The sequence below is a fragment of the Chiloscyllium plagiosum genome, chromosome 26 (genome assembly GCF_004010195.1).
Source record: "Chiloscyllium plagiosum isolate BGI_BamShark_2017 chromosome 26, ASM401019v2, whole genome shotgun sequence".
Lineage (NCBI taxonomy): Eukaryota > Metazoa > Chordata > Chondrichthyes > Orectolobiformes > Hemiscylliidae > Chiloscyllium > Chiloscyllium plagiosum.
In genome coordinates this window covers 35,851,454-35,875,857 of record NC_057735.1, presented here as the reverse complement: position 1 = coordinate 35,875,857, position 24,404 = coordinate 35,851,454, and the positions used below count along the sequence as shown (strand labels likewise).

The 24,404-nt window shown below is 40.0% G+C and overlaps 1 protein-coding gene across 8 annotated transcripts in view; it reads left to right on the top strand.

The window, feature by feature from the left end:
• Positions 1 to 24,404, top strand: part of ppfia4 (PTPRF interacting protein alpha 4) — a 699,006-nt gene that overhangs the window by 640,471 nt on the left and 34,131 nt on the right. For 6 of the 8 annotated variants that reach the window (XM_043716871.1, XM_043716866.1, XM_043716865.1 and 3 more), the window contains 7 exons: positions 1,047 to 1,186; positions 4,003 to 4,175; positions 8,799 to 8,813; positions 9,604 to 9,697; positions 12,771 to 12,852; positions 17,717 to 17,917; positions 21,014 to 21,076. In XM_043716871.1, coding sequence (XP_043572806.1) covers positions 1,047 to 1,186; positions 4,003 to 4,175; positions 8,799 to 8,813; positions 9,604 to 9,697; positions 12,771 to 12,852; positions 17,717 to 17,917; positions 21,014 to 21,076 — 768 coding nt within the window. The remainder of the gene's footprint in view (positions 1 to 1,046; positions 1,187 to 4,002; positions 4,176 to 8,798; positions 8,814 to 9,603; positions 9,698 to 12,770; positions 12,853 to 17,716; positions 17,918 to 21,013; positions 21,077 to 24,404) is intronic. The other 2 variants (XM_043716872.1, XM_043716868.1) reach the window with 1 other exon arrangement.

Below are 24,404 nucleotides of genomic sequence, written 5' to 3'. Positions count from 1 at the left end.
TACCTTTTATCTTACAATGACCACTATGTTGTCACACTGTGGATGATCTAGACTTTGGTTCGATTTGATGTTGCTGATTCTCCCAATGACTGTGCAGTTTCCCTGAATTCAGTCGTCTTTCCTGGCTCAGCTAAACTGAGCAGTGTGTAATTTCATATCATCCAGTTTTGGTATTATTCACTCCAACAATGAAATGATTCTCAAAAGTTTCATTGCTTCCAAGCTTCACCCATCTTTTCTCACTGTTTCACAACTCCATTGGCACAAACTCCATTTCAAAACTCCTTTGTCTATTTGATGCTCCACACTTAGTTGGCTTGCTATTGCTGCAATCTCAATCCATCCTGGTTCCCCAATTTTTCAAATTCCCATTTCAAAAGTCTCACCTTTGGTTACAAGTTTACCCGGTCTCTCTTCACCTTGGCCCTACAAACCAAGTCCGTGCTATTTTGAACTCAAGCCCCAGGTATCCCATCTCTTTCATTCAACCATTCCGTTATGTAAATCTTATTATTTACAATTCCACCTCTGATCCATTACACTTTAGTAATCTCTTCCTCAACTTCACAAAAGCTGTAGCTGCAACCATGCTTTTAAGTGCAGCAGGTCAGGCAGCATCCAAGGAGCAGGAGAATCGACGTTTCGGGCATGAACCCTTCTTCAGGAATGCCCGAAACATCGATTCTCCTGCTTCTTGGATGCTGCCTGACCTGCTGCGCTTTTCCAGCAACACATTTTCAGCTCTGATCTCCAGCATCTGCAGTCCTCACTTTCTCCACCATGCTTTTAAGTATCATTTTTGTGTCATCTACTACTGTCAGGAACCTTGTGATGTTGTCCAAATTACAAATGCTTTTATATATGTGTGTTGTAACCTGTGCACCCCCACAGTATTAAGGCAATCTGTATTGTACATAGAAAGAAAATAACATAGGACTGTTTGTGTTGAAAGTGCTGTCACTTTCCTGCTTTTGATCAATTGGACTGTGTTGTCCGGACAGAAATTCTGTCACCACACTCAGTTCACCTTTCATTTTGTGATTTAGTCTTCAATAGCAAGGGATGACAACCGTGAAGATAAAACCACAATAAGATGTGAAACATCCCCTCCTTCCTCACCAAGGACCATGAGGTTGGAAAAGCTTGCACACACACTCCAATCAACCAGTCAAGAAGAAGGTCGAGGGTAAGGAAACTTAGATATTTTCATACTACTTTTCAGGTTTTTTTTAAAAAACACAATCTCCTGAAGCAAGTGCATTTTAAGGTGCATAGATGTCCTGGACTCAGCATGCATTTGTCCCAAATTGATTTGTGGTATCAGCCAAATACAGAGAGCAAAATCCTCATACATTGTTTGCGCCATGTGACACTTATCCAGGCAATCTTTGTGCCGTTAAAAAAAGACTTGAATTTTATAGCACCTCAATAGGACATCTCAAAGCACTTTGCAACCAATGAAGTACTTTTGATGTGTTATCACTCTGTAATACAGGAAGTGCAGCAATATTCTCACTCCAAACTCCAGCAAGCATTAATGTGGTAATGAGCAGATAATATGTTGTTGTGATGTTTGGGAGATAAGTTTAAGAAGGATGCCATATAAATCCCCAGCCTTGTCTGAAGTAATGAAATGGGATCTTTTACAACCACCCAAACACCTCAACTGAAAGACAGTCACCTCTGACAACGCAGCCCTCCCCTCTGTACTCCGTTGTGGCATCAGTCTTGAGTTTTAGGCTCAATTCTGGACTGGGACACAAGCCCAGAACCATGTGACTTTGAGACAAGAATGCTACCAATTGAATCACGTCTGATATGATCATCTCTTGAAGTGATTCTGCTTCTCTATCACAGACTATTGTTAGTTTCTTATTCATAACATTTTATTTGCATAATTTATTCAGGTGTGAGGACGAGCAATAATTTTCTTCTCCCGTTAGACCCAGGAAGTGCCTCTGAATTCTAAAATAGTCTTTTAACAGTTTGTCACAGTTTATCTTGGGGGCATTTTAATTGCAAATAGATTTTAAAATCAGCATTTCAGGAAGGAAGCAACAGTAACTACTTGCATTTATATAGGCTCCTTAAGCATAGTAAAACATTTCAAGGCACTTCACAGAAACATGTTTCAACAAACAAAAAGCAAAGTAAGGAGTGCTTTCATAGTTGCTTAAACATGCATTTGGTATTTGGATATGCAAAGGGACAGTAGGAATGAAAGTTACTTGGGTATAAGTGACAAGTTATTTGGGGATAAAGTTGTCAGCCTTTCTGATGATACTGATTAAATTCACATGTATTTAGTGTTTCTGACTGTGTAAGATCTCTGAACATCAATCTTGTATTGCTGGGATCTCTGCCTTCTTGTGCTGCCATATTGGTTTAAGTTTAATATTGCTTCCTTGGTTTACAAAGGTGTGAAGACCTTGTCTGTCTTAATGAAAGCTGTCCCATCACGCAGACCAGCCTTCCATCCATTGACTCCATTTATACTTCTCACTACCTCAGGAAAGCAGCCAACATAATCAGAGACCCCTCCCACCCTGGTTATACTCTGTTCCACTGCCTTCCATCAGGCAGAAAATATAGAAGTATGTATACATGCACAAATTCAAGAACAGCTTCTTCCCTGCTGTTGTTAGACTTTTGAATGGACCTCTCAAATTTTAAATTTAATGATGATCTCGCTCTCTGGGCACCTTCTCTGCAGCTGTAACATTATATTCTCCCCTCTGTTCTATTAGCCAATGCACTTTGTATGGTATGATCTGCCTGTACTGTATGCAAAACAAACCACCGCACTTAGATACATATGACAGTAATAAATCAAATCAAAAAATTTAGCAGGCATTTATTTTTCCCCAAGTTGTAGAGATTTGAATTTCTTTTGTCTTTTTCTTCTCTCTCTTGTGGGCGGCACGGTGGCACAGTGGTTGGCACTGCTGCCTCTCAGTGCCAGAGGCCCGGGTTCAATTCCCGCCTCAGGCGACTGACTGTGTGGGGTTTGCACATTCTCCCCGTGTCTGCGTGGGTTTCCTCCGGGTGCTCCGGTTTCCTCCCACAGTCCAAAAATGTGCAGGTTAAGTGAATTGGCCATGCCAAATTGCCTGTAGTGTTAGGTGCAGGGGTAAATGTAGAGGTGGGTTTCGCTTCGGCGGGTCGGTGTGGACTTGTTGGGCCGAAGGGCCTGTTTCCACACTGTAAGTAATCTAATCTAAAATTGGGTGAGTGTCAAATGTGGATCAACTATCTGGCTGCCCTGTTTCATTGCATTATTTCATTGGGAACTGGCAGCAGAACTCACCTTGTTACTTCGAAAAGGCCCCTCATTGCAGTGAGCTGGTTTTCCAATTCGGTTTAATAATGGCATGGTTCCATATTCCTTTATATATCTCCAACATTATTTTATCACGTTTAGTTTTCAAGGCTGAGAGTTGCAGATTTCCATTGACAATCCCCAAATGGCCTAACTCTAATTTCAAAGTAATGCCCTTTGTTCCGGACTCCCCACTGGAGGCAGTAATTTCGCTCGATCCATATTAACAAATTGTTTAACCATTTTAAATGCCTCCATTTGAAAATCACTTAATCTTTGTTGCTCAAGTCTAGCCTGTACAAGCTGTTATTAAATTTGGCCCTGATATCATTTTGATGATTCTGCATTGTTCTTCAAGACTAATTACATTCTTCCTGAGGTGCAGTGTTGACTCAGACTTAGAACATGAACTGCAACTGGCACCTACTATATTAACTTGTCTCACATTTTTAAGAGGTCTATAAAGTATTTCCTGTTTTAACAGCAGTCTAGGTTAGGATAAGGTGAAGAGCAACATAAAGTAAAACAATATTTGATGGCAAACATTTTGGAACAGAATCTATGAAAAGTGGAAGCAGCTTATCCAATATTATTACTTGCATTGAGAGGCTACCTTTCAGTATGTAATGTGTCCTCTTGTGATTATTTTGTTTTTGATCGCTATTGTGGTGGTTGCTTCTCAGTGCATTAACAGCCGAGGAATTGGCTAGCAATCCCAGCAGCAACAACAGCAGCCAGGACTCACTGCATAAAGCCTCAAAGAAGAAGGGCATTAAATCATCTATAGGGCGCCTGTTTGGGAAGAAGGAGAAGGCACGACTTGGCCAGCTTGGAAAGGAAATGGCTTCAGTTCACGGTATGTCCGACTAGTTTCACAAAGTGAATTAAATCTCCTAGAGCTCATTGAATTATTTTTCTGTGTGTAACTAAGGAATCTGAATGAAATCAGTTCTTTTAGCCAAATGGGGCATTCCTATAGTACCAGCCAGTGTTCCTGCTCTAGCTGGAAGCGTACCACATGATATTATGCTCCCCAAACAGTCACATTTGATTAAACTTGCTATCATCCGGATAAAGGACAGTGGGCACCAGTGGAATGGTATATCAATAAATAGACACATGGCCAAAAATGGAAAGGTGAGGTAAGAGTATTTGACACCAAGATAGCAATCAATCGAGTATGTCATCAACGTCAAAGAGCCCCAGCAAAACTGAACTCGTGGGAATCAGGGAAGAGTCTCTCCACTGCGGCGACTCATGCTCAGCAAAAAAGAGGCTGATTGTGGTTGTTAGAGGTCAATCATTCCAACTTAGAAAATTACTATGCAAATCACTTTCTTCCTCAGGGTAGTATCCAAGGCCCAATCATCTTAAGCTGCTTCATCACTGACCTCTCCTCCAATTATAAAGACAGAAGTGGGATGTTTGCTGATAACTGCACAAATATTCAAAGGCATTACCATCAGTGAATCCTACACTAACAACATCTTGGAGGGTTACCATTTACTACAAACTGAACTAGACTAGTCTTACAAATACTGTGGTTAAAAGAGCAGGATAGGAAATCTGAGATGAGTAACTCACCTCCTGTCTCCCCAGTGCGTGTCTTCCATCTATAAGGCACAAGTCAAAAGTATGATGCATTATTGTTCATTGGTCTGGATGCACACAACTCCAATAACACTCAGGTTTAACATCACCCAGGGCAAAACAGTCACTTGATTGACATTTCATCCAAAACCTTCAATTTCTATCCTCTTCACTATTGATGCACAGCGACAGCAGTGTGTACCATATACATGATGCACTGCAGCAACTCAACAACATTCCCCCGACAATACCTGCAACCTTCAGAACCTGCAATGGCTACCATCGAGAAGAGCAAGGGCAACAGATGTATTGGAACATCACCACCTACAAATTCCTCTCCAAGCCATCCACCATCCTGACTTGGAACAATATTGCTGTCTCTGCATTGTGCCTGGGTCAAAATCTTGGAAGTCCCTTCCTAACAGTACAGTGTGTGTCATTATACCTCAAAAACTTCAGTGGTTCAAGAACATAACTGACTACGACTTTCTCCCGGGCAGTTATGGATGGGCAATAAACGTTGGCCTAACCAGTGATGCTCACACCCCATAAATAAATGACAAAAGACAATATTTACAGCGAGTAAATTAGTTTTGCTCATCCTGAAACTAATATTGAAGTAATGTAGAGAACATGTCGGGAACAGTGGACATGCCAAGCAGTTTGGTGGAATATTATTATCGGATCGATATGGGGTGTTGTTAGTCTAAAATGTTAGAATTTCACAACTGTGACCTTTTACCCTTTCTCATGTTAAGTTGTTCTTGGTTGTAGCCTTTGCTTTTCATGGTATGTATGACACTTGCGTTTTAATACACCTGTTCTCAGTTGCCTGAGAAACAAACTTTGATTTGTTTTTGAAAGACGGAAGTGGGGGCAGGGCACTATATTTAATTTGACTTCCCTCTTTTCCATTGCCTTTCACTTAATGAAATTCTGAATTTTACTTTCCAGATTTTACAGTTATAAATATAAGCCACTTGTCAGAAAATTTTTGTTTTTACTTAGCTAAAACAAAACTACTCCCATTCATTTGCACATAAGAATGTAGTTCCCAATTCACTGTATAAACTGTTAAATGGTCTGCCATAGTTTAGAACAAATCTGCTCAGTTTTGTAACTTGGAGCTGTTTAAATGTGCTCCTTCCCTGGAGTACTTGAGCACAAATTTCCCCTGGCAAGGAAGATGGTGGAAAAGGCAAATAATTGGGCAAACTGGCCACAGAGAGATATTTGCCCCTTTCTTGTTTCCTCAGCTGTTAAGTGCTGGCAAGAAGGATCACTGGGGACCTTGTTGACAGCAATTAAAGCCCTAATTACTTGCTGTCATACCAGTAGCTCGTTTCTAAACTTACCTGTCAAATTGGGACTTGGCCTCTATTTACCCCAAACTTTGACCCATTGAGGACCAGCATGGGCCCCCTGGATGGCCACTAACAGCCACTCCCTTGTCCTGCTCCAATCCTCTTCACCCCAAAACCTCTATCCATGAGGTTGAAAGGAAAAGACCTGTTTTTTTTGCTGTTGATGCCCCAAAAACTATGCCTCCAATGATGTTCTCCAGGACCTAGAAGCTGATAGATTTTGATTGGTTGGCGTTGTTTGACAAGATTGGACTTCAAAGTTGACACAAGTGTTTCACATTGATGTGATTCACCAAGACCTTTGCCTATCGTACCCGTAGACATGCTCCCATTTTTTTTCCCTGTGTTTTATCTTGATGTTTTCTGATCAATTCTGGACTAGCTGTTTGGCGCTCAATTTGTTGAACTCTTTCATTAATTCGGGCAGAGTGTCAGTCACCCCTAAATATGCCTGCCCTCATACTTTGGGGCTTGGTGCAGTCAATATCTACCTCTATCTTGTTTAAGTAGAATTGCCCACATGCAAGCTAACATGTTTGCCAATATGTATAGGTTAGTGCAATGAGTTAGTTACAACAATTACATAAGTTGCCAACAGATCCACAATACACTGAATATATCTTACTTTATATTGTAACATGGAAGCAGGAGGACATTATTCACTGCCTTAGTGTACAATGATATAAGGACCAGAAAAAGAATAGAACATATGACATCTCAAGTCAGCTATGCCAGTCAGTATTATCATAGCTGATCTTCTACTTCAGCTCCATTTACCTGCCCTTCCTGATATCCTTTGATTTCAGGAATGTATTTATGTCATTCTTCATTATACTCAAGCAGCCAAGACCCTTGGGTCGGGAGTTTCAAAGATTCACAACCATCTCAATGAAGAACTTTCACCACTACTTCAGTCCTAAATGATCAATTTTCACCAAGACACTGTGTACCCATGTTCCAAATTCCGCAGCAAAAACCAAAATTGCTGAAAAAGCTCAGCAGGTTTGGCAGCATCTGTGAAGAGAAATCAGAGATAACACTTGGGTCCAGTCACTCTTCTTCAGAACTCAAATTCTCTAGCCAGGCCCAGATATTTTGGTCTATCATCAGAGGACAACCCTTCTCATCTCAGGAATAGATCTAGTGAAACTTTATTACATTGCCTCCAAAGTAAATAAATCTTTCCTTAGAAAAGAGACCAAATCTTTTGCGCAGTATTTCAGTTGTCATCTTACCAAAACCCTTTACCGTTGTAGCTACATTTCTGTGTTCCTGTACCGCATATTTCTTTTCAACAAAGACCCACATGTCACATGTCTTCCCAATTGTTTGCTGTGCCTGTATACTAACTTTGTGTTCCTTGTATCGTTACACCAAGTCTTTTTGAACATCGACAGTTAGAAGTTTAATGTCACTTCAACAATATTCTGCTTTCTTATTCTGTTGCCCATTAATAACCTGTCCATATCTCTTTGCAGTCTCTTCTTATAATCATAACAATTTGAATTCCCACCATATAGCTTTGTCTAACAAAAATCATCAGTCTCTGTTTTGAAGTGTTCAACTAACCTCCTCAATGTTGCCTGGTATGGAAGGAAGATCGTATGAGGAAAGACTGAGACACTTGGGGCTGTTTTCATTAGAGAAAAGAAGGTTTAGGGGTGACTTGATTGAGGTGTACAAGATGATTAGGGGGTTAGATAGGGTTGACAGTGTGAACTTTTTCCCGCATATGGAGTCGGGTATTACAAGGGGGCATAGCTTTAAATTAAGGGGGGGTAGATATAGGACTGAAGTTAGGGGTAGGTTCTTCACTCAGCGAGTCGTAAGTTCATGGAATGCCCTGCCAGTAGCAGTGGTGGACTCTCCCTCTTTATGGGCATTTAAGCGGGCATTGGATAGGTATATGGAGGATAGTGGGTTAGTATAGGTTAGGTGGGCTTGGATCGGCGCAACATCGAGGGCCAAAGGGCCTGTACTGCGCTGTATTCTTCTATGTTCTAATACATTTTTGCTCTGATCACTTTCCAATCCTGTGCCCATCTATACTTTATTTTGCTATGCTGCTGATCTTTGTGATTTTAAGCAGTGCAGGAGAGTGAGCGCTCTAATTCTACTCCATTTATGTTGAATTAACTGACTTCAGCTGAAATATTGAAGTTAGTATTGGTTTTTGCTTTGCTACATTAGGGAGGAGTAACCATTACCAGAGTGTCCAGCCTGACTATCATTCAGTATACTCCATTGTATATGTGAGGTGATGTGGTCATGATAACTGTGATGCTTTTCACAGCTGAATGGACCATCAGTCCCCACAATCAATATTCATACTTGAGAATGAAACGAATAAACTGTCTTTAGAATGGAATGGTATGCCATTAATAATATGCAATAATACCGAGCTTTGATTGCACTTCTACATTAAGAGTTAAATACTGTATTATTTAAAAAAGCACTTCAGAATTAAGCTGTTAATTTCGCACGAGTAAATCTACATATTGTTTTCTTTCTCTCTCTTGTCATAGGATATGGATACTTTGGTAAGTAGAAACATTGTAAGCGATCTGTTTAGTGCATTCATCATTTTCTGTTGTTAACAATTTAAATGATGTAGTCTGCGCTTGAGCTTGAAAGGGAGAGATATGGTTATAATCTGTGAAATGATATCTTTTTAAGATTTTTAGTAAAGGTTTATGGGGATGTAATAGGATACTACAAGAATCTAACATATCCTTTATTGCTGCTATTAGAACCTTTGTTTTGACAATTGGAATGAACATGATGAGGAGAGCTAACGAGACCTAAAGGAGTCACTTTTACTCAGAAAATTCTCTGGTTATATTTTTTCAATTCACCTGACAAGGACTGATTAGTATTTGTGACTTTGTTTGGACTGTAGAAAATTTAAGCTTTCCCATTTTGTAGGCCCTCTCTCTCTCTTGTTCAGTCACGCTTCCACCCCTATTCATGCTGCCTATCTAAATATTAAGAAAAGCAGCCTGCCTGTTGCCAGGATTAATGTAAGAAGGCATTGATCCTGTTCATTTTGATTTCTAACCTTCAAACAGCACAGTGCACAACATGGCAGAGATAGATCATGGGCCATATTGAGAGTTGTGAGTGTGAAGCCTGTCCTATTAGTGAGGTATAGACGCATCAACATCATCTACTGCTGCGTTTTATTGCCTTTGCAGTGTCATATGTCAAGTTGCAGTGACATCTTTGTTCTCTGTTCCATCAGTTGATACAGGAATTTTGAAATAATTGGAGCTTAAATTAAAATGAGAATAACATAACTGTTTTTCTCAGTATTCCTGTATTGTTAACTAGGTGGCATATTGGATACAGAAATGGGCATCCAGGACTCCCTTACTCTGGGCAAACTTGGAACACAAGCAGAGAGGGATCGAAGGCTAAAGAAGAAGTAAGTTTTAAGCCAGTTTAAAGAAGTGCACATATCCTTATCATGTGATTGTTTTCATTGTGAATTGAATAGAATTCATTTATTTATTTCCAGCGAAAGTCTAATAAACCCACTCTTGAGCACGTTCTTCCTCGTCTTGATCCACCCCCTACCGGAAATATTCTTATTTCTGCTGGCATGGGTGGTATGTGGTTTATTACATGGTCACTGAAACCACTTCATCAATTAAAAATTAAACAGCTGGGGGGAGATGTTGATGTTCATCATAGGTGGATAGAATCCCTACAATGTGAAAGCAGGCTATTCATCCCATTGGGTCTGCACAAACCCTCTGAAATGCATCCCACCCAGACCCATTCTATCCCTATAATCCTGCATTTCTCATAGCTAATTCACCTAGCCTGCACACCCCTCAACACGATGGAAATTTACCATGACCAATTCACCTAAGCTGCACATCTTTGGACTGTGGAAGGAAGCCCATGCAGACACTGGAAGATTGTGCAAGTTCTACACAAACAGTTGCCCAAGAGTGAAATCAATCCCAGGTCCCTGATGCTGTGAGGCAGCAGTGCTCGCTACTGTGCTGCTTCAAATGTTTTAATATTCATAAGCATTAGCTGTTTGGCAGTCACCTTTTTTCTTGATTTTGCACCAGTATTGTTTTTTAATACCAGCTAGCAGAATATATGCTGATATGATAATTTTCTTTATTCCTTCATTCAATCAACCCATCCCATCCCATCCCATCCATCCACTTATGAACAGCTCTAGATAAACTATGTTTGGAGTATGTTTAAATTAGATGCATTTTTCTCTCTCACCTTCATGACCTCTTGCAGTTTTGTTAAAAAGTGTTAATAACAGGCTGGTTGGTTGTTTGTCTGAAGAAGTTCAATGCATCTTGGAAATCCAAACTAGGTCATGTCATAGAGTCGTACAGCTCGGAAACAGACCATTAGGTCCAACTCATCCATGCCAACCAAACTAAACTAGTCTCATTTGCCTGAATTTGGCCCATATCCCTCTTAACCTTTCCGATTCATGGACTGTCCCAAGGTCTTTTAAATGTTGCAATTGTACCTGTATCTACCATTTCCTCTGACAGTTCATTCCACATATGAACCAGTGTGTGTGAAAAGGTTGCCCCTCAGATTCCTGTAAAATCTTTTCCCTCTCACCTTAAAACTATGCCCTCTAGTTCTGAAGTCCCCTACCCTAGAGAAAAGACCTTTGCCATTCACTTTACCTATTCCCCTCATGATTTTGTATGAGGCCGCCTCTATAAGATGATGCTTCAACCTCCAATGCACCAGTGAAAACAACAACTAGTCTACCTAGCCTCCCCTTATAAATCAAATCCTCCAGTTCTAGTAACATCCTTGGGTCAATCTCTCAAAATCAGTGAAAGTTCTGTCTTCAAACCGTCTGTCTTCAGACCTGCATGTCCTCTTAACATTTGCATGAATTTTGATTGAGAAAATCAGTGTTTAGATTAGTGTTGATACTTTGCACTATCCTAATCTGAAAAAAACTTTCTTTTGGAATCAAAATGCCTTTTCAAGCAAGAGAAAATAATCAAAACACTGATTAGACAAATTTGTGAATTGTTTGGCCTATGTGACAGTGCAAGACTGACAAGAATCACATTCCTGAAATCTCCTCAAATGTTAAATCCTACATCTGCAGTGCTAATTCAGCAGATTGCCAACACCTGACTCCCTATTGCTTTGATTCTATTTACATACAAAATATAACTTGAAAGAAGTACTGCTTCTGATACTTTGTGATGCAGGTGAATTGTTGTTTTCTTATTGTGCACACCAATGATGGATTCAAATGAAATCCTCGGGTTTACTTCAGTTTTTGAGAATGTGGTTTTATTTCCACTCTCCATTCTATTGAAATATTCCTAAATGTTTTAGCTTGCTATTCCTAGTTCTTAAATTTCTATCATAATTATGATTCCTCTTTGCAATAAGCAAAGCAAAAAACAGATGAGAATCAACATTATGAAGTTATATTTCCAGAGCAAGAGAGGTGGTGTAAAAATCATCACTTAGAATGCCAACATTAACTCCTGAATCTTTCTGAGCCATTTTTAGCATGAAATTAATGGGTAGATATTCCAAGTACAGACCATAGCAGTCATTTCAAATCTGAAATATCAATGAGGACCATGCCAGTGTGCCTACTGGAGAAACAGCCGAAAAGTCTGCCTTTAATCAGACTAGATGTTGTTTTCCTGCTTACCCTGTAATAATGGAGTGTATGACAACTTCACCATTGCTATTACAATAAAATCTAGACTGTTATATTTTGTTGACTTTTATTACAAGAGAATTTGTGCATAGGAGTAAAAATGTCATCTTAGAATTGTATGCAGCCTTGATGAGACAACACCAAGACTACTGCATGCAGTTTTGGCCATCTTCCCGACAGTAATATATATTTGTCATAGAGAACTAAGCAATCAATCTGAGAATAAGGGAAAGCCATCTAGGACTGAGATTTGAAGGAATTTCTCCACTTAGCAGGTGGTGAATTGTAATTCGGTGTCCCAGAGAGCTGTGGTGGCTCATTTGTTGGTCTTGACCTGCAATCTTCTTCCCGACCTCTTCGCCCCCACCCCCTCTCCAGCCTATCACCCTCACCCTCACCTCCTTCCATCTATCATATTTTCCCAGCGCCCCTGCCCCGAATTCCCCCCCACCACCACCTTTTATCTCAGCCCTCTTGGCACACCAGCCTCATTCACGAAGAAGGGCTTATGCCCAAAACGTCAATTTTCCTGTTCCTCGGATGCTGTCTGGCCTGCTGCGCTTTTCCAGCACCACACTTTTCAACTATGGGGATAATGCCAGAAAATGATGTTGAGGTAGAAGATTAGTCCTGACTATGATCTCAGAGCAGACATAAAGAGCAGAATTGCCTACTTCTGCTCCTGTTTCTTATGTCCTTATGTTATCTTGCAGCTCTCTCAGAGATTTATATCCTAACCCAGCATGTGACATTCAGCAAGTCATTAAACAAGGGACATGATGAACTGATCTTAAATATAATTGAATTCTAGGCATGAACTGCTGGAAGATGCTCGGAGAAAGGGTATGCCATTTGCACAGTGGGATGGACCAACAGTAGTATCATGGCTAGAGGTAAGTGCCACAGAGCTGCATCCATGGAGTTCTGACAATCTGATCATTATGATTGAGAACACAGATGTCTTGCTGGCTACTGGGTGGCATGGTGGCTCAGTGGTTAGCACTGCTGCCTCACCATTACAGGGACCCAGTTTGTTTCCACCCTTGGGTTACTGTCTGTGTGGTGTTTGCACATTCTCGCCATGTCTGTCTGGGTTTCCTCCTTATGCTCTGGTTTCCTCCCAAAGGTTAGGTGGATTGGCCATGGAAAATACAGAGTTCCAGGGTTAAGTTTGGGTGGGGTTGGATCTGGGTGGGATGCTGTTTGGACAGTTGATGTGGACTCGATGAATTGAATGGCCTGCTTCCACACTGTAGGGATTCTACGATATTTATTACCCAATTCTTAACCTAAATTTTTCTCATCTGAAATTCAAATGAAATTCTGTTGTAATTCAATGGATTTTGAGATAATTACAAATGCTCATTTGCATTTTGGACTACACTTTCCAGGTAAGACTGCAATCAAAGACCTGGCAATTAATCGAAAATGCCAAGAGAAAGAAAAAAAAAAATAAATCTAATATTGTCTAAACCTCTGTGTGGATATTAAACATCCCTAAAAAGAGAGACAGAGTTAAAACCTTTAATCATGTACTCATCAGGATATATTCTGACTGCATTAAGCTCTACCTTAATTCTCGTGTCTTTGTGGATTAAACTGAAATCCAACTCGAGATCCTGATGGAGGCAAGTGGTGTCATTGTTCCCTGATATTCTTAGTTATTATGTCAAACGATCCAATGAGACTTTTACCTATTGCTGTTATGCCATAAACTGGTTAAGACAAAATACTGTTCTCATTAAAATTCATCAGTATTTATCTTCACCCACTTTTAATTGAATAAGCCCTTAGACCCAACAGAAGGCAAAATTCCCCATCGGGAGTTATCATGCCTGATTAATGCTGTGTTTCAAAAGTATAGCAAGAAGGATTGATTTATGATGTGTAGCAGACCAGAAAGGAGGATTGGGTGCATTGCCAACCCTAATTAATATTGGGATTCTGTGATTTTATTGTATGATTCTAATTGTGATATTTTGATAAGTGTCTGTTAACTTTTTGGTTTTAATTTACAGCCCCCACTTGGGGCACTTAGAATCCCTACAGTACAGAAGCAGGCCAGTCGGCCCATCGAGTCTGCACTGCCCCTCTGAAGACCATCCCGCCCACGTTCACCCCCCTATCCCTGTAACTACCACAGCCAACCAAACCAACCTGTACATCCCTGGACACTATGGGCAATTTTAGCATGGCCAGTCCACCTAACCTGTGCATCTTTGGGCTGTGGGAGGAAGCTGAAGCACCCAGATGAAACCCATGCAGATACAGGGAGAATGTGCAAACTCCACACAGAGGGTAGAATTGAACTCAGGTCCCTGGTGCTGTGAGGCAGCAGTGTTAACCACTGAGCCACTGTGTCACCTCTTTAATCCTGTTAGTATTTACTGATTTGGAAAAGTAGAGAGGAGGATTGGTGGTAGCAACCCAATCATTGATTGGTGGTGGCTAGATCCACAGAACAAGAAATTCACACAATGCAGGAAGTCATTTCAGAAAGGGAGAAACAATTTATACAGCATGGGTAGATGCTGCTGATTGGTTGCCATGGAATTTCAGCAGGGACTGTTGACTGCCAGACTTAACTGATTGAACACGGACTAGGCGGGCGGACCGAGGTTGATCAAGGCATTTCCATGAGGAATGCAATAGGAGAGGCAGAGTATGCAGCCCTTTCCTCACTGAAAAGGATGCAATACATGGACCCACAAAGAATCATTGAACACAAAGTAATCACACTGATAGCCCAACTGATCAACATAACTTGGTTTTCAATATAATTCTTAGCACAGTCAGAGTTAAGACCATAAGACATAGGAGTAGCACAGTCAGAGTTAAGACCATAAGACATAGGAGCAGAAGTAAGGCCATTCGGCCCATCGAGTCCACTCCGCCATTCAATCATGGGTTATTTAATAAATACTGACCAATAAGCAGAATCACATCTAATGTTTGAAGAATCACACCTAATGATTGCAAAGTGAAAGATTTGACAATATACTAATGTTTTAAGTTTTGAACAACCAAACATTTGTAGGTTATTAATGTTTCTCTTCCCAATTAGCTAATTGGAGATGGATGCTCTGTAGAAATAACTACTCATCCCAACTTCATTCATTTCTCCAAGAAGGTATCCTTGATACCTTGTCTTCCACCTGGTGCTTCATCACCTGCAATCACTGGGACAGTTTCCACATGTACACAAGAGAGACTCCAAGCTCTATTTTCTACATCTGCGTTATTAGAATGCTTGTTCAATTGCATAAATCTTAAATTCCATCTACCCCTGCTTCACATCCCAGCTAAATGTTGAGAAAATCAAAGCCATCATTTTTGGTTCCCATCAGGGGCTCCAATCTTTGTCAATGACTCCATTCCCCAGTGATTATCACAAACTCCTCAATCTGCTTGATCCCAAACACATTTTCTGACTCTATATCATTCCAATCAGAAAGACCACACTTTAACATTATCCATGTCCATTCCATCCCAGCCTATTCAGCACTAAAACCATCTGCAGAACTTCATCATTTACAGACTCAATTACGTAGGTATGTAGGTCTCCCATCTTACACTCTCTTTACATTTGCAGCTCATAATAAACTCTGCTGGTGTCAACCCATCCTGCATGAAGTCCTGCATATTTATTGCCTTCATTCTCTTTGACTTGCAGTGCCTCTAATTGAAAAAATAATATTCTCTCCTCACTGAATCTTCAAACCCAGTCTGCCAAACTCACTACCCCAGTTCATTGTAACCTCGCTTTATCTATGCCTTTCTCATTTCTTTCCATAATTCTTGAGTTCCTCAATTCTATGGGCTGCATTTTCCAAGAATTGTCAATCAGGTGCTGATTATGACCCGGTCTCCTTTTTCGCGAAATGGAAGAACTCCACATTTGTAAGAGGAGATTCCAATTAGGCCTCGTTCGGAAAAGCAGAGCTGTTCTTTCATTCTGACAGATCCCATTTAGTCCATGGGGGAAGCAAACGATTTTCACAGCTAGTTGCTGTAGTGTGTGATTTCATAATCCGGCTTCATAGACAGCCACTTTGACAGTTTCTGTGACAGCATAAGGAAATTAGTTAAGTGTATAGTTAAGGTGCCAGATAGGTAAGACTAGTGTGCCAGGTGCTAGGAGTGGGAGAATGTGAAGAGAGTCATGTGCCAAGGTACCAAAAAAAAAATGTGGCAAGGAGGCCAGGCAAGTAATGGAGTGGTTAGCATAGCTCAAGGTCTGATAGAAAGTTTTGGGGGTCATGTCAGATCAGGATGTGATCAACAAGACAAGGGGAGGTGTAGCTGTGTGAAGTAAGTTTTGGATCAGTTGCATAATTATCTAGAAGTTAGACAAAGTATTTAACAGTCTAACCTTTTCCAAGTAACTATTTACTTAACTGCAGCAGAACCCTCCAAATTCTCCAATTTTGGAGCGTTCCAGGCCGAGAGAAATTGCCAAGTGGAATCCTCAGATTCACAGGCAGTTCCTTTGAAATCTACTAGACGGGGATTCCACAGGGTCCTCATGCACAATCCCCATCCATGCTTCAGAAACCATTGGAAAATCCATACTTCCCAATTTTTGTGTCCCTTTAAAAACGTCCTTATAATTCACCCCATCCCATCTAATCTGATGTAAAGTTAGCACTGAAATTTGGTTCTATCACAAAGCTGCCTTGTCAATATAACTGACATTGTTTTTGAATTTCCTTTTGTTTGTCCACTGCAACAATTGCTTCATTTTTTAACATGGCATTCTCAGGGCTCAAACAGTCTGTTTTAGATGCGAGAACGATAAGTCTACAATGAGAAGTGTTTGTTGAACTTTTTAATTTACGAAGGTAGAATGGGCAGACGAACTACGAATTATTTCTGATAGATATCCAAGTCATGTATTGGTATGATTTGACATTGCTCAGGTTGGAGTGTTTATAAGAAAACAAAACACAATCTTTGGAAACCATTTTCATTATGAGACAGATGATCTGTATATCCAGTTTGCTCTGAAGTATGCCTGAAATGGTAAGCTTCCAATATGAGAAGCTAGCTTGTTTGCTTTTTATGCCATTTGTAGGCTAGCCTAAAATGCAGCAAAGAGGTTTTGGATGTAGGTTCGCCCGCTGAGCTACATTTCCAGATGTTTCGTTACTCTAGTAGGTAACATCTTCAGTGGGCCTCAGGCGAAGTAATGCTGAAAATTCCTGCTTTCTATTTATAAGTTTGGGTTTCTTTGGGTTGGTGATGTCATTTCCTGTGGTGAAATCACTTCCTTTTCCTTTTCTCAGGGGATGGTAGATGGGTTCTAACTCAATGTGTTTGTTGATAGAGTTCCACTTGGCATGCCATGCTTCTAGGAATTCTCGTGCCTGTCTTTGTTTGGCTTGTCCTAGGATGGTTGTGTTGTCCCAGTCGAAATGGTATCCTTCCTCATTGTATGTGAGGATACTAGTGAGGGGTATGTTAGACTGAAGCCTCATAACCAACTGAACAGAATTGTTGGGGAGAACATCCTGAAGGATGTGTTGTCCTCTGTGCCCAAGTTGAGGCTATGTAAGTTTACAATAATCATTATTGCAAAAGGCCCACACAAATATCATTGATGTCTATTCTCTTGCCATATCAGTAATAGTAATTTAAATTTTCCTTACAACTGGACTGCGCCAAAATATAATGCATTTTGTTTAAAAAATAGAGGTTTCTACTGTATAAAACCAGAAAATAATGTTAATCTTTCATGTTTGCTGTAACATTAAACAGCTGTGGGTGGGGATGCCAGCCTGGTACGTAGCTGCCTGTCGAGCCAACGTGAAGAGTGGTGCTATCATGTCTGCCTTGTCTGACACAGAGATACAAAGGGAGATTGGAATCAGCAATCCCCTTCATCGATTGAAACTCCGACTGGCAATACAGGAGATGGTGTCATTAACAAGTCCATCAGCACCACCCACATCAAGAACGGTAGGTTTTTGGCATTCCTTTGTGTTTTCAAAATGTTTGGACAGATTATAAATATTGTGAATCAGGTCAAGTTATCGTCTTCTTTGGATAGACAGTAGGTAATATGAATTCTTGTCAAAAATATTCTACATTGGCAATGCGAGGCAGAGCAACACTCGAGTGCTTTGATCAGTTTAAGTTTCCCAATTGTGTATTAGATATTGCAGTTGACGAGAAATTTTATCCCAACCTGCATTGCAAAGATGACTTTACAGCTTTCTGATCACTACTATTAAGATTCTACTTTAATAGTCCTTTTTGGAAATACTCCCAGATATTGGCCACTGACATGACTGGATTGGAGTACTCTGTGAATGTTGAGATGCTTATGGTGACCTATCCTGTTTTCACAATATATACATGGCACTGATGAATAGCAATGCTTGCACTGAAAAAGATGTGATGCTAAGATAATGTGAAGGTAAATGTAAAGCACGCACTGTAATATGTCATACTGTGGGTGTTAGATCATCATCACTTTATCATTATGTTGTATTTATATTTCCCATACATAACAGATATTTCAATGGTGAACTTTACAATCAGTTACAATTGGAGAATATACTATAAATGTTGCTGGGACAGCAAGTGAGTCTCGTGCATTGTGAAATTAATATATTAATAATTTTAGACCGTTTTAATTGACACACACAATTGGCTTACCAAGACGGGTAGCTTGAGTGGAGAACTTTCCTGACTTGGAAGGCTAATTTTTTTTAAAGAGCCCCAGAAGTCTGAATTTTCATTTTAACAAGGCAGTAACAGAATAGATTCTGGGCTGCCAAACCAATTCCTCTTCCCACTCCCTTTCTGACATGACCATCCTTAGCCTGTTCCATTGCCACAACTAGTCAAACCACAAATTGGAGGAACAATCACCTCATCTTCTGCCTAGGCAGCCTACAGCCCAGAGGACTTGATATTGAGTTCTCCAATTTCAGATAACCTCCCTTTCCATCCACCAACTCCCTTCCCAACCCCTCCCCCACTCTTCCATTCCTCTCAGCCACCTACCGGATTCATCTCTCCCATTGACCAACCAGGTCATACTCTCTAACTTTCCCCACTTCACCACCTTGCCCCCACCATCCCCTTTATTTGCAGCTCGCCTTACACCCTCAGTCCTGAAGAAGGGTTACATCCGAAACTTCAACTTCAACTTCTCCATCTCCTGATCCTGCCTGGCTTGCTGTGTTCTTCCAGCCTCCTGCTTATCTGACAAACCTAGAAGCAGATTGTGGGAAACAGACTGGTTAGAAGGTCCTTCGGTATTCTGGTGCTTCATCCCAGTTGTTTCAAAAGATCTTAGCTTCTCTCGCCCTCACCCCCACCCATCCCCATTATCTTCAATGCCAACTCAAGAACTCGTGGTCCTCATTAACCTGTACCACCTTTACAGGCAGTCATCCAGTATCTCCCATGGAGGGACTTCTGTGTAACCTGAAGGTGAAAAACAAATCTAACAATCTAATGTAGATTCAATCATGCCCTCATGCTCCTGGCCACCATTTTTAAAGGTCTGTGGAATCTTCTTGACTGCATTTCTAACCCCATGTCTCTGTATTGATCACCAAACATTCCAACTCAGAAGCATGGCTGTAATTATATTGCAGTTATTAATTGCATATCTGGTTGTAGTGAGTGACTTGCTCGAACTTTTAAGTTGTAAATATTTCAGTGTTCAAGTAACTTATGCCCTCATATTAATTAATACATTTAGAACCATGTCAAAATAAACATGTTCATATTTGAATTCAAGAATACTTGAACATTTTTAAACTACTGGACCAACTCTGATGATCAGCTTATCAAAATCAAAACCAATTGTGTTCATCCAGCTTCATCGCACAGTTGGAGAATGCAAATAGGGGACAGTTTTAAATTTTTCCACAGCTTCAGTGCATTCAATTGTGCTGATTTCTTTTTAGCCAGTGCAAGTTCTGAAGGACACAGTGATGAAAAGTTCATCCCCTAGGCCTGTCAGTGCTGAAAAAAAATTCACAAGCCCGAACACTATGTGACATGGGATTGCACTAACGAAAAGGCGACATCTGCCTGAGAGTTTGGATGTGCCAAATAATTGAAAGCCCTCTCTTTAAGTGTTGGTCAGAGGAGGTGAATTTTTGAACTATTTATGTGCTGTCATTGAACAACACAGAGAAGTCCAATTGTTTCTTTTGCTGATTTGCTCAAATGATTTTAAAGTTTGATGTACTGAGTTAAAATGCAGCCGCATTTAAAGGAGGGATGAGTGCTCTGTATGGTTGGTTTTAAAGAAAAATATTACTGGAAGCTGAATTTGAAAGGAGAGAATTGTAGCTCATATTTGATCTAGAACCAGCGTGGTGATATAAGTATCAGTGAAAAAAGCATCCTTCAAAGGAATCCTCAATTGGTATCAAAAAACTTGTTTAGATATTCAGTGCTTAACAGAGAATAATAGTGATGTTTAAAATTTATCTTTTATTAAAAACAAAGGTGTGAATGTCCTGAAACTGACTGCTGATTTTAAATCTTAACCCAATATTCAATTTTCTTCCTTCTTTCAATGCAGAAAAGTCAAACCCCTTTCTTTTAGTTGCTCTTATACAGTTTTATTCACTTACTTAGTTAAGTGAGTTTTTCACACTCTTGATCCTTTATGAGCTACTTTTGGAAGTTCTTAGCCAGATGGTTGGGTTGGAATTCTCTCTGGAAATGTAGCAGCCCTTAGGAGGAAGGAGGCAGAGAGCCACTCCCAGCCTGTGAATTTGCAACTTCTGCTAATAGATCAGGAAGAGTATTCATAGATTCAAGGAATGCAGCACAAACTCTCCTGCCTTCTCCATTGCAGAAGGAAACTAATTAATGGGTGTGGGGTCATCTATTTTGAAGAGAGTAATTGTTAGTGAATCCTTGAAACTCTTTACCTGTATAGTTTTATGGCATTCATTCAGGCAACAACAATGCATGGAAAATGTGTTATTAATAAACTATCTCTTGCTTCACTTCTTCCTTTGTGTAATACTTTTCTCCTCTAACACTGCTTACTGGACTGTCCTTGTGCCTTCCACATAGTCCTCTGGAAATGTTTGGGTGACTCATGAGGAAATGGAAAACATGGCGGCTTCAGCAAAAACGGTTAGTCTATCCCTGTCCACCTTTGTTGTGCTTCATTGAAGAGTTTCTTATGAACATTATTTTCATTTTTAAACCCTCTTCTTTTTACCTATTTGTAAATATTAAGCTGAATTTGTTAACTACAATAAACAAGCATTCAGCAGTGTTACATTTTTAATTGCTTTATGATGAGATGAATACCTGCTCATTTCAATGAACCTGTATCAAACTTAGCAATTGTGAAACACAATTTTCAGGAACAGAATGAATTTTAGTAATGTGAAAACATGACAGATCAATGATGTTCAATTAATGTTAAAAACAAAAACCTTGTTAACTGTTTGTTAATGATAAGGCACTACTTTATAACTTTGGAATTCTTTGTATCGGAGAGTGAAGGCTAGATGCTTACCCAACAGGAAAAGAGGGGCAGTTAAAGGAACATCAACAGTTATTGGTTCAAGATTAGTGATGGGTGGAAGAAAGGAAAAATTACCTGTGTATCATCATAGAATGATGTTGAGGTAATCTGAAAAACACAGGAAAGTACTGATTTCTGCACAAACTGCAGTGAACTTCTTTCACTGCATCAGTAAGGCAAAGACGTAAAGTGCTCAACGTTAAAGTTTTCAATCAGTTTACTAGTACCGACTTGCAGAGGAGGCTGAACAAGTTGGTGTTCCAACCCATTGTCCAGCCATCTCTGTCACTTCACTGTGTTATGGGTAAACAATAATATTTCATCCCATGCTATCAGTGATACTCCAGAATTTAGGATCAAGTCCTAGATTGATGTGTTAGAAATCTCATCAGCCTCATGGATGTAGGGGTGGTTTTAGCATTCTCAATTAGAATTGCTCATTAAATTCAGCAGCATGGAATCTCAGTGGTTAGCACTGCTGCCTCTCAATGCCAGGGACCCGCGTTTGATTCCTGCCTTGGGCGACTGTATGGAGCTTGCACATTCTCCCCATGTCTGTGTGGGTTTCCTCTGGGTGATCCAGCTTCCTCCCACAATCCAAAGATGTGCAGGTTAGATAACTTTGCCATGCTAAATTGCCCTTAATGTTCAGGGATGTGTAGGCTAGGTGCATTAGTCAGGAGAAATGTAGAGTACTAGGGTAGGGAAATGGGTCTGGGTGGGATACTCTTCAAAGAGTCAGTGTGGACTTGTTGGGCCAAACAGCCTGTTTCCACACTGTCGGGATTCTATGATTCCATGAACTGCCAGACAGTGGATTGTTAGTTAAAAAATCTGGTGGTTGGGAAATTATGTTAAATAGCTTGGGGTTCAGTATGTTGCTAAACCACTATGGAAAAATGTTGACAGTGCATCAAACCCATGCTTTTCTTGACTCAGGCGTGTTTGATTTTAACATTGACTGAATAATAGGAAGTGTTTGAAATTACTTGTAATCACCTGGCTTGGTCATGACTCACCTCAGCAGCAGGTGGGTCTTGAACCTGCATCTTTTGACGCAGACGTAGGGACACTACCACTGAATCACAAGACATCTTCTATTTTATTCTGTCAATTAAAACATTTAAATGAATTAGAAGGAATTTAATTGTGGAGTTTGAGATTTATTCTGGTGGTTGAATGAGGAGATTATTGTTTTAAACAGGATGTAAGTGGATCATTTCACCATGGGTAGGTTTATGCACATCTGTTGTGCAGCACTTCTTACTTGTTTTGCCATTTGTTTTATTGTGATGGCAAGCAATTTTAGCTCTTGTTATGTATAATTCATGGTACTTGTTTGCAGGCTCAGTAATTTCCAGTGAACTGATTTTCTGGAACAGGAATTAAAGGGAACATTTTCCTGTGGGTGATGCTTGAAATAAACTGGTTGATACTTGACTTAACATAATGCTGACAGGAAATTGATACAGTGCCCAACACAGAATATACTATCAAGACTGTAATACGTAATTTCAATAAATTCAGGCATAATCTATTTTGATGAGGTTCTAGTGGAATTAAGCTTCTGATAATACAGTCCAAGTGAGGGTCTCCTAGTAATAGACTTAATGAGGGTTGACAAGGGGTACCTATTACACAACTAGAATAGACTACTGCATAAGACTGTTTTTGGGAGTGAAGTTTGACAAGTGGTGTCTGCACTGAAGGGGAACGCATTCTGCAATTCTTCCTAAAGCTACATCTTAATAAGCAATATTGTCAGGGAGTACATTGTCATATCTTTCATACAGGCTAGTCAATTCAACTCTTCAATAATATTTCTCCCCTTGAGCTGAATTTACTGTGTTACTGTAGATGATAAATGTGTCAAAACCGCATGCGTTCTTAAGATCATTCATGTCAGAATCAAAGAAAATTATAATTTGGAAGGAAGCCACTTTAAGTTGTTATCAAATTCCCTTTTACAAATTTATTATTGAATCTCCTTCCACAAGCCTAACAGGAAGTATTTTCCAAGTCATCATTACTCACTGTAATTCGTTAAGTTGTCTTTGGTTACTTAAACAATTACCTTATATCTGTATCCTTTTGTTACTGGCGCTATATCCACAATAATATTGTTGTCCCTGTCTAGTCTGTGGATCACCTCATAACATTGTACACCTCAAACAAATCTTTCCTCATCTTCTCTGAGGAGTGTGGCACCTCATCTCTTTACATCATTGAATTGACTCATCCTTGGTACCATTCTGGTACACCTGCTGTGTGCACACCCTCTAAAGGCCAAGGCATCACTCTTCAAGTGCATTGCACAAATTGGCCACATACTTCAGCTGAGGCCAGGCCACTGTTTTAGCTTAATTTCCTTGACTTTGTATGTAATGGCCTGTATTATCAAAAAGCCATTTAAGATTGGTTGCAGGACACAATTCTGGGATTCCCACTCCCATTCCTGGTGCTCCCAATTTTAGTTGATGTTGGATGAGGATGCTGGTATCAAGCCTGACCACCTAACCTGGCTGACTCCTTCTGGGGGCATCATTCCCAGCACTCTACAATTTTTGAGTATTTGGGACAACTTCTAGATGACAGGTCATTCACATCCTCTCAGAAGAATCTAGATTCAGGAAATTTTGTAAAGCAAGGTTGAAAGATCTTAGACATGCCCACTGATGATTCCTTTCTGACTTTAAAATAACTCTTTGTCATTATTCGTTAATTTCCAGCCCCTAGACAAAATTGTAGTTATTTTAATCAACCTGTTTGGACATGTTTTGACATACCTCTGGGACTGTCAGATTTGAACGCAGACCTTCTGGCCCAGAAATGGAACACTAACACTGCAACATAAAACTTCCATTAAAAGAAACCACATCCATCTATTAATTTTTTTAAGAATCCCTCAAACTCCAATTTTATTAAGAT